Here is an 11,302-nt window from a genome sequence, read left to right as displayed (position 1 = left end):
CTGTTTAAAATTAGGAATGGTTTTATGGAGTATGGTGTTGAGGTCAATATAATGGAGTAGATAGGGAGAAACATTTCTCACTGGCAGCAGGGTTAATAATCAGTGGGGGCGAAGAGATCTATTCTGTACAACAAATTGCTACAATTCAGAATGCACTGCCTCGAAGGAGAGTGGAAGCAGATTCAACAATGACTTTCACAGAAGGGAGATGGATATATACAAGAATAGAAAAAAATATAGCCGGGCCAGAGGGAAACAACAGAGGACTGGGACTAACTGTAGACTAACCATCTTTCGAAGAGATAGCATTGGCAGGATGAGCCTAATGGTCTCCTCCAGTGCTGTAAAATTCTATTAATCTTTTACTTTCTGTAAAGATAACAGAAACCACGCATCTATGACAGTGATGATCTACGCCGAAGCCTTTTTTCTTTATAACTTACTCCTCAATCTTATCGATTTTCTCTCATACCCTCTGTGTTCCTGCCTTGCTGGGGTGTGGTTTCACAAGAGCGAGTTGGGGGTCACATAGCTGGCAAGGCTGTTCAACCATAGGCAGCATCGCAGTTTGAGGCCTGGACTCCCAGCTCACCAGTGAGGTGAATGCACTTCTCCGAGGAGTCACGAGATAGTGAGGGAATTGTGCCCAATTCTTCCACCCGGAGCCCAATGGTGCTGAGGTCAATTATCGAAATGCCACCCGCTGTTCCGGGCTAAAAGCAGCTAACTGGTCACAGGCAAGAGCTTGAACCTGGGGCTTCTCTGGCCTGCATCATTCAGCTATGCTCTGGGTAAGTCAGCTTCTCAGGATAAGGCTGAACAGAACTTGAGATGACACCATGTTTTTCATCCTATCCATCCTGGCTTCTGCTGCAGTCTAGTACTTATTGCAATGGATTAGTAACCCAGAGCTCACTGAACTCAAAATATTAATTCATGGGCAAGAATCAGGAAATATCTTTGAAAACCATTGGATTGTCATGAAACTCAACAAGTTCATTCATGTCTTTCAGAGGAGGCACCATACCTGAGCTGATTTGACTCCAGTCCCATAATATGCGGCTGATCCTGACATTATCTAGCAAGCTCTTAAGTGAGAAAATGTACAGGAAGGGAACTGGAAATATATTAAAAACAAGAAAAAGTAACCAACCAGCTAGTAACAAGCTCATCAAGAAATGCAACTGCATCTGTGACTAGGTTACCAGAAATATGATGAGTTGTTACAATAACACACATTACAGTATTTACAATGTTCCACATGTGTTTCCTATACCATTCAGTAAGATCGTACAAAATACCAAAAAAATAAATCTTACAGCTTTCCAGATTCTGCCTCCATGCTATTTAACCATGCATCTATGACCTTGAGACTGGGCTAAGAATATAATGATACAGAATCCATTTGCATTGGGCCAGCAGGATAAAGTGTCAGTAGAGGAGCATTTAGAAAACAGTAATCATTGTATCATAAAGTTTAGGTTAGTTATAGAAAACAACAAGGAACAATCCAGAGTAAGAATAATTAACTGTGTTGGCCAGATTATTCAACTGTTGACCAGGAACCGTGGCTGATGTTCCTCTTCTTAGGCCAGGAAGATGGAAAGCTTTGTGCTTTTAATTCCATTCCAGATGAGACTAGCCAGCATCAGAGATTGGAGATTTATTGACTCCCTCCTTGTTTGCATGCCTCAGTTACTCAGACGTGACCAGCTAAGTCATCAGGCAAGCAGGTCTTTGTAGAGTTAGCTGTATGGTTTGACATGGGGAGAGGAGAAAGGAAGAAACCAAAGTTCAAATCATAATTCCATCCTCGCACCGATTGTGATCGCAACAGAATTTGATATCATCGACGTGTCAATGTGACAGACATATATAAAAATGAAAAATATATTAATTCTGGCAACAACAGGCATATTCCTTGAGATCAACATTTAAGCCACAGTCTTCAAACGATCTTCCATTCCTCGATGAATAGAGAGTCTACTGCCCCAACGTTGCAGAGCATCCGATGGTCTTTCTGTTGCCGAGATCCGATCTCCAATCTGTGGATACAAATAATCAAGGCTGAATAACTTAAATTAAGATGTACAATCGATTACCGGTTACTTTAGCCACTGACGTGGAGTTTTATTTGATTCTCGGAGGAAACAGCTGCAAATTTCAGAGTTTGAGCTAGTTGAAAGGTTTGCCTTTGGCTACACAGCAGATTAGCTGCATTTAAGGGTTAAACACATGAGGGATAAAGGAATAGAAGAGTATACGAACAAAGGCAGGAGGTTCGTTTGCAGCATAAACACCAGTGCAGAATAGTTGGAATGGTTTGTTTCTATGCTACAAGTTTATTACATATGTACCTGGGATGAGAAGCTAAGTAAATTAGACCTATAATATCTGGATAAACGCAAAAGATGTTGGAATCTGAAACAAAAACATAAAATGCTGGAAAATCTCAGCAAGTCTGACAGCTGTCTGAGAGAGAGCTGTGGAGAGAGAATAGAGCCAACATTTTGAGCTCTGACAAAGGGTCATCTAAACTCGAAACGTTGGCTCTACTCTCTCTCCACAGATGCTGTCAGACCTGCTGAGAGTTTCTAGCATTTTTCGATAATATCTGGAATTCAGAACAACGCAAGGTATTCTGAATGAAGCATACAAGATACTGGAGGGACTTGACAAGGAGAGATTGTTTTCCCCTGGCTGGAGAATCTTGTAAGAAGTCTCACAACACCAGGTTAAAGTCCAACAGGTTTATTTGGTAGCAAATACCATAAGCTTTCGGAGCGCTGCTCCTTCGTCAGATGGAGTGGAAATGTGCTCTCAAACAGTGCTTCAATCTTGACCACGGGAGCACAGCCTCAGGATATGGGGACATTCGATTAGGGCTGAGATGAAGAGAAATGTTTTCACTCAAAGGGTTGTGAATCTTTGAAATTCTTTGTACGAGAGGGTTGTTGTTGACTATATTTAAGGCTGAGATAGGCAGATTTTTGGTCTTTCAGGGAATTAAGGAATATGGAGACTGGGCAGGAAAGTGGAGTTGAAACCAAAGATCAGCAATAATCATATTGAATTCTGGAGCAGGCTTGAGGAGCCATATGGTCAACTCATGTTCCTATCTCTATGTAAAAGTGGCTGGAGTCTACAGCAGCGCAAATGATGTTTTCCCATGGGTTCCCTTGCAAATTATAATGGATGCCCTGGGATTTCCTACATTTGCTGATAATAACTATAGTAACTTACAAAAGTAATAAAAACACTATCTCTAGATTTGAATCTCCTCATTGGCCTCCCGCACTGCATAAACTTGAGCAAGCAGGAACATCTTTTCTACCTCTACTCTATAATACCCTTTCATAATCATGGAAACCTCTATCAGGCCATCCTCCTAGGTTTTTTTTAAATTCATTCATGGGATGTGAGTTTCACTGGTTAGGCCAGCATTTATTGCCCATCCCTAATTGCCAGGAAGAAGGTGATGGTGAGCTGCCTTCTTGAACCACCGCAGTTCATGTTGTGTAGGTACACCCACAATGCTGTTAGGGAGGAAGATCAAGGATTTTGACCCAACAACAGTGAAGGAACGGCAATATAGTTTGATTTGATTTATTGTCACATGTATTGGGATGCAGTGAAAAGTATTGTTTCTTACGTGCTATATAGACAAAACATACCGTTCATATAGTACATAGGGGGAGAATGAAAGGAAAGGGTGCAGAATATAATGGTACAGTCATAGCCAGGGTGTAGAGAAAGATCAACTTAATATAAGGTAGGTCCATTCAAAAGTCTGATGGCAGCAGGGAAGAAGCTGTTCTTGAATTGATTGATACATGATCTCAGACTTTTGTATCTTTTTCCCAAAGGAAGAGAGTATGACTGGGGTGCGTGGGGTCCTTGATTATGCTGGCTGCTTCTCCGAGGCAGCGGGAAGTGTAGATGGAATCAATGAATGGGAGGCTGGTGTGCGTGATGGACTGGGCTACGCTCACAACTCTTTGTAGTTTCTTGCAGTCTTGATCAGAACAGGAGCCATACCAAGTTGTGATGCATCTGGAAAGGATGCTTTCTATGGTGCATTTGTAAAAATTGGTGAGAGTCATAACAGACATGCTGAATTTCCTTAGCCTCCTGAGAAAGTAAAGGCATTGGTGGGCTTTCTTAACTCTAGCATCAGTGTGGAGGGACCAGGACAGGTTCCAGGTTCCAAGTCAGGATAGTGTTTATAGGAGATAAGAAAATGTTTATTGTGATGAGCCAGTCAAGTTGGCTGCTTTATGCTGGATGGCATTGAGCTTCTTGAGTGTGGTTAGAGCCACACTCATCCAGGCAAGTTGAGAGTATTGCATCACACTCCTGACTTGTGCCTTGTAGATGATAGACAAATTTTGAGGAGTTAGGGGTGAATTACATCCCACAGAATTCCCAGCCTCTGACCTGCTCTTGTAGCCACAAAAGTATTCTCATTTCTCGGGGAAAAAAGGCTGTTCAGCCTTTCCTGATGGTTATACCCTTTCGCTTCTGATATAATTCTAGTCAGTATTTGTGTGCCTTCTCCAGAGCACATCCTTTTTATAAGTGCAGAACAGAACAATGTATAATAACCCAAGTGAGAATACAAAGTGGGATGGCAGGGTGGCACAGTGGTTAGCACTGCTGCTTCACAGCGCTGGGTTCGATTCCCGGTTTGGGTCCCTGTCTGTGTGGAGTTTGCACGTTCTCCCCGTGTCTCCGTGGGTTTTCTCTGGGTGCTCCGGTTCCCTCCCACAGTCTAAAAGATGTGCTGGTTAGGTGCATTGGCCATGCTAAATTCTCCCTCAGTGTACCCAAACAGGCGCCGGAGTGTGGCGACTAGGAGATTTTCACAGTAACTTCATTGCAGTGTTAATGTAAGCCTACTTGTCACACTAATAAAAGAAAAGATTCTGCTCTAGCCCCATGCTTGATCCCCATCCAGTGACTCCTGCTGCTAAGAATGGGCACGATAGAGATTGACCTCAGCTAATCCCTCATTATTTAACAGGCTGTTGATGCACATTGGTTAGACTCTCACAATAAGAATATCGATTCGGGGGACCAGAAACAAACAGTGGTCACTACCACAGGAAAGAGAGAAGAAAATCAGAGAAAATAGGAACATTTGATGTACTTACACTGCTAATGGTGGTGAATAAATCTGTAATTATTTTCTCCAACTGAGGCATACTGTGGCTCACCTGGAGTAAGAGAATAAGCAAAGACATTGAATCATCTCCTTTAATAAATGCAAGATACCGCGAATGCTGGAATCTGAAACAAAAACAGAAAATGCTGGAAAAACTCAGCAGGTCTGACAGCATCTGGAGAGGGACTCGAGCCAATGTTTCGAGTCTGATTACTTTTCTCTACTTTCACTTAAGAAGTACTAAAACAACACAAGGCCATGCTTCCATATCATGGAAATGGTACAGCTTGGAGTATGGTATCAAAACTAGAATTGTAAAAGAATGCTATTGAAAAATTGTTAATATAATGTTAGGTGGATTGGCCATACTAAATTGCCCCTTAGTTTCAGGGGGACTAGCCAGGGTAAATGCATGGGGTTAAGGGGATAGGGCCTGGGTGGGATTGTGGTCGGTGCAGACTCGATGGGCCAAATGTTCTCCCTGTGCACTGTAGGATTCTACGATTCTCTAAAACTGACAGCACAAGATTCCCAGAAGCCACTCTTGACATTGACACTTATATGGTCAAATCATTCTGGCAAGTTATTCCTGGAGGTGGAATGCTCTGATTACTAATTGATTGCCTTGGGGTTCTCGCTGCAATTTCTTCCCTGTTCAAAATCTACAGTTGAACTGACAACTTACACTTCTGTAAAGCCAAAGGACATCCATAGACTGGCCACACCTGTGTCGCAGTAAGGAGTCTAACAACACCGGCACGGGGCGGCACGGTAGCACAGTGGTTAGCACTGCTGCTTCACAGCTCCAGGGACCTGTGTTCGATTCCCGGCTTGGGTCACTGTCTGTGTGGAGTTTGCACATTCTCCTCGTGGCTGCGTGGGTTTCCTCCGGGTGCTCCGGTTTCCTCCCACATTCTAAAGATGTGCGGGTTAGGTTGATTGGCCATGCTTAAATTGCCCCTTAGTGTTTTGAGATGTCTAGGTTAGAGGGATTAGTGGGTAAAATATGTAGGGGATATATAGGGCCTGGGTGGGATTGTGGTTGGTGCAGACTCGATGGGCCGAATGGCCTCTTTCTGTACTGTAGGGTTTCTATGATTTCCATGATTTCTATGAACACCAGGTAACACCAGGACACACACCTGTGTCAACAGCATGAGCAGCTTCTGGGAATCTCATGCATCATGTTAACAATTTTTCAACAGCATTCTTTACCATTCGAGTTTTGATACCACACATGGCCACACCTGCAAGATCAGACCCATTACCAAAATAATAAGGTACAAAGATGATGCCTAACCTGAATGTCTAAATGCATTTGAATGCTCTGCCTTGAATATGATTGATTAATTATGTTTAGGGATAGCTACTTACATGCTGTATGGTCAGAGCTTGGCAGAGGCATACGTCTGAAGAAAAGAAAGATTGTAAATTATTTCTCTCCAGAAATACAAAATATTCAGCCCAAAATAACTTTGGAGCAAACAAAGATATCAATCCATTGTTACATTATTAATTATTAAGATTTCACCATAACTGAGTTAGGAAATGAAGATTACATCTATATGTGTGTCGCTTTCAGTTCTTTTACTCAAATTTCCACATAAGTTCTTGTTTTCTGCATTTTGGACCAACTTCCCACCATTGCAAAGTGGCACAGTGGCCCAGTGGTTAGCACTGCTGCCTCACAGCTCCAGGGACTCAGGTTCGATTCCGGCCTCGGGTGACTGTCTGTCTGGAGTTTGAACATTTTCCCCGTGTCTGTGTGGGTTTCCTCCGGGTGCTCCGGTTTCCTCCCACAGTCAAAAGATGTGCAGGTTAGGTGGATTGGCTATGTTAAATTGCCCCTTAGTGTTCCAGGGTATGTAGGCTAGGGGGATTAGTGGGGTAAGTATGTGGGGTTATGGGGCTAAGGCGTTTGAAGGATGCTCTGCCAGAGAGTCGGTGCACACTTGATGGGCCAAATGGCCTCGTTCTGCACTGTAGGGATTCTATGACTCTAGACCAATTTCCCACCATTACAGATCCTGCACCAATTGAAAATTATTTTGCCAGTTTGAAAACAAGAATTGAGGAGAGAGGATGAGACATATAATCAATTCAAAAAGAGATTTTGTACTGTGCAGAATACATTCAAAGCTCTCACATTTGACACCCATTTAATTTATAAGCTGAGAGTCTGATATTACGAGGTTTCCGTTCTCCCATCCTGGGACAGAGTGAAGACACCAGTCAGAGAGAATAAACACTGCTGAAGTGTGAAGCCTGTTTCTTTCCTTGCTATTCATAGCTCTCACCTCGGGGTGACTGGAGCCCGGCTCGGAGGCAACCCTCTCTGCCCAATGTAGTAATTCTCATATGGAATGGAGGCTGAATAAAACAAACGGAATAAAACACAGCTCATTATTAAAATCCAAGAAATATTTTCTTTCCCCACTTGTGCCACTGAAGTGTTTTTCGGCAGCCTTGTTCTCAGACCTGTTTCCAGGCCTCTGTTAATGTCCATCTACACTTAATGAGCGAGATCAGAGATTGGGATGAATTTCCACTAACTGTTTCCTCCGTGGAGGATACACTGCTTAGAGCAGGGGCCTGGAGCCTGTAACCACAGTCAAAATGATGGGTTCATCCATGGATATGTCTGGAAGATTCAGGTGGGGGTTGGAGGGAGGGGGCTGACGGGGAGGTAAATTTAGCATTTGATTTCATTACACAAGCTAATCCTGGAGTGTGCTCAATAGTTTTTCCACACACGATAACTGGAATGCAGAGCATCCGTTACGAGTTGTACCACAGCCTCCTGCTAAAGGTGATGAAGGAGCAGCGCTCTGAAAGCTCGTGATTCCAAATAAACCTGTTTGACTTTAACCTGGTGTTGTGAGACTTCTTACTGTGCCCACCCCAGTCCAACGCCAGCATCTCCACCTGCTGCTAAAGGTGACAGCTTTACCTGGTGGAGTGTCGCCAGTCCTTTTCAAGTCTATGAAGAATTCAAGGTCTTTCAGGATGTTGCACTGTTCCAGCACCTTCCGTATTTCTTCATACATCTAAAGATGGAGCAAAAAGTTGAAGGAGGGTTAAAAGAAAAAAAATAGACTGATTTAATTTCCAAGCTGGAAACACGCCAGTGTTGGCGTGTTACTTATCGTCACATATCGGATTCATTCTGACTTTCACTTCCTCCCGCTTTGCAGCTAAGGATCTAACAGTAGCTCGAATGGACGTTTGCTGCACAGTTTATAGCGACACTGCTTTTGAAGGAGTAACTCAGCTTTCTGTCTTTTCATTAAGAAATTATGCATCTCACGCAGGTGAGGAATTTTAAAAATAAAGACAGAAGAAAAGAGCCGAAACGGGCAAGAAAACAATAAATAATCCCGTACCTCGTCACTGGACACGCACTCCTGGGAGAGCTGATTGGCATGTACCCACATGGCATTACGCATTGTATGTATTCGCTCGCAATCCTGCTTCTCGAGGAACTGCAATCAGAATAAATGGTGTTTTTTTTTACAAAGTTATCAGACACTATCTTTCCACCATCCTTGTGGATTCTGAAGGGATATTTGCAAACAGACATAAACTCACCACCATGTCAGATCTGGTTTGATATTCATTAGGTGTTAGTTAGCCCCAGCATTCACTCTTCTTATGAAAGTGCCAGGATTTGTTTTTCACCCACAAGCTTTATCAGGTTGGTTAGAAGTTCAAGTGTATGACAACTGATGGATAAGAGAACTGGCATCTCTCAAATTGCCTTGTTTTAATGCATTTGGATTAGATATGCTCATGGGTTAAGCATCAACGGTCATCCCGTAAGGGTATTGCATGCCCCACAATGCATTTTGCACACTTTGCTGTCCAATTTTTAGGTAAACATTATGTGGTCAGGGTTAAGATGGAACACTATACCAAGCACACCTAATGTTGGAATGTAAAACGTGTCAACACATAATTCTCTTCATTTCAACAACTAGATTGGATACACATTCTTACCTCATTGAGCCAGGAGAAACAACAACTTGCATTTGTATAGCATCTCTAACATAGTAACACATCTCAAGATGCTTCACAGAGTTGGAAGAGCCACAGCCAATATTTTTGGTGTTTATGTGAATGGGGCTTTTATCCTAACATTCACTTTGCTTACTGTGAGCATTGCCTGTCTGATTGAGGGAGAATCCACATTCCTCCTGAAATGCCCAAATGGATCAGTCAGCTTTCCTCAGGAGAATCACCTCAGCTGTTCCATTTGTTTATTCAATCACTCCAGGCAAGCGGAAGGAGGTCTCAGGCCTTAAAACTTCAAACACATCGGCCTGGAGTTTTGTGTGGATAGTAAGAGTTTTAACAACACCAGATTAAAGTCCAACAGGTTTATTTGGTAGCAAATACCATTAGCTTTCGAAGCGCTGCTCCTTCGTCAGATGGAGTGGAAATGTGCTCTCAAACAGGGCACAGAGACACAAAATCAAGTTACAGAATACTGATTAGAATGCGAATCCCTACAGCCAACCAGATCTTAAAGATACAGACAATGTGGGTGGAGGGAGCATTAAGCACAGGTTAAAGAGATGTGTATTGTCTCCAGACAGGACAGCCTGCAAGTCCAGGTCACACTATCAGTAACCCCCACAGCTTGCCTCCTGGACTTGCAGGCTGTCCTGTCTGGAGACAATACACATCTCTTTAACCTGTGCTTAATGCTCCCTCCACCCACATTGTCTGTGTCTTTAAGATCTGGTTGGCTGTAGGGATTCACATTCTAATCAGTATTCTGTAACTTGATTTTGTGGCTCTGTATGCCCTGTTTGAGAGCACATTTCCACTCCATCTGACGAAGGAGCAGCGCTCCGAAAGCTAATGGTATTTGCTACCAAATAAACCTGTTGGTCTTTAACCTGGTGTTGTTAAAACTCTTACTGTGTTCACCCCAGTCCAATGCCGGCATCTCCACATCATTTCGTGTGGGCTCAGGGACAACTTGGTTTGAGAACTTTGGTGCATATCTGACACGTGTGTTTTTGCATGGGATTTTAGTTCTTTCATACAGTGTTTGGATCCACATGATGCATTTTGCGAGCCGCGATAGCGTGGGAGGAGTGCGGGTGCAGAGGCATCCTTACTTTTCAAAGATAGCAACCTGCTTTCAACATCATCTAAAGGCCTGCTAAATCTCACTCTCTTATACACCATGCCATCCCATGCCCCCTCAGATCACTCATACCAGCCCAGCTCCTAGATTCCCCATGCCACCTCCATGCCCCCTCAGAACTCCATGCTAACTTTATGACTCTGACATTTCACCGTAGCCAGTCACTCAATATCCAGTACGTATGCCCACAGGAAGCATGCAATGGCAAGGGAAATTCTTTCAAATTGTTGAAAATAAATTCAATCTGTGACAATCCAATAAAACTGTGATATAAGCATACTGCCACTTGGAGAAAAAGTCAATCCTTTAAATGGTTATTAAGTTGTGTAAGTAGCCATGTACTCTGAAACCACATCAAAGGCAAAGTAGCTTATTATAATCCTGTAAAACTGTTTGTCAACAGAGCAAACATTTTTGGAACTCAGCCAAGCATTCATTGCAGCCACAGCTTGGCTTCCAACTCCAAAGCCTGAAACTGAAAGAACAGGTGATGTCTTCTTCATTTCAAAGCAAATTGCCCGTCAATCAATGAAGGGAAACATGTGCTTGTTTTTTTTGAACTTTCAAAGGAAAGGAATGTTTCTCCCCACAGTCAGAGCTGCCTGTACATTTAAAACCCAGCCCTAAATGTGAGAAGCAGAGTTTAGCAACGTATTTTTCTACATATTTAATGCATTATGGCACTTTCTCCATACTTAAAAGTACTGCAAAGCATGACAACATTATCAGAATGGTGGACAATGCAATGGTCTACTTACCTTTGCATCATAAAGCCTTATGTTGAATCACTGCTTTCAAAACACATCTACCTTACAGTTCAGCATCTAATAGTGACACTTGTAAAGGTGTAAAACATTTTATACTTTTCAGAATGTTGCTGACTCCTCAGCAGGTTTCCCCCAGTGAACAAGAATTCTTCAAGAAGGAATGTTTTATTTCATAGAAGCACTGAATCCCGACAGTGCAGAAGGAGGCCATTCAGC

General features: G+C 42.8%; 1 protein-coding gene across 1 annotated transcript in view; it reads right to left on the bottom strand.

Annotated features, from left to right (window-relative positions):
* Positions 1-436: 436 nt before the first annotated feature.
* Positions 437-11,302, bottom strand: part of pstpip2 (proline-serine-threonine phosphatase interacting protein 2) — a 122,612-nt gene continuing 111,746 nt past the window's right edge. Inside the window, exons 10-15 of the mRNA XM_078222896.1 lie at positions 8,548-8,646; positions 8,115-8,211; positions 7,462-7,534; positions 6,539-6,573; positions 5,154-5,216; positions 437-2,045 (exon numbers count right to left, since the gene is read on the bottom strand). Of these exons, the coding sequence (XP_078079022.1) occupies positions 5,158-5,216; positions 6,539-6,573; positions 7,462-7,534; positions 8,115-8,211; positions 8,548-8,646 (363 nt within the window). The 3' untranslated portion in view covers positions 437-2,045; positions 5,154-5,157. The remainder of the gene's footprint in view (positions 2,046-5,153; positions 5,217-6,538; positions 6,574-7,461; positions 7,535-8,114; positions 8,212-8,547; positions 8,647-11,302) is intronic.

This window comes from Mustelus asterias, chromosome 1 (genome assembly GCF_964213995.1).
Source record: "Mustelus asterias chromosome 1, sMusAst1.hap1.1, whole genome shotgun sequence".
NCBI lineage: Eukaryota > Metazoa > Chordata > Chondrichthyes > Carcharhiniformes > Triakidae > Mustelus > Mustelus asterias.
This window is presented reverse-complemented; position numbering and strand designations above follow the sequence as displayed.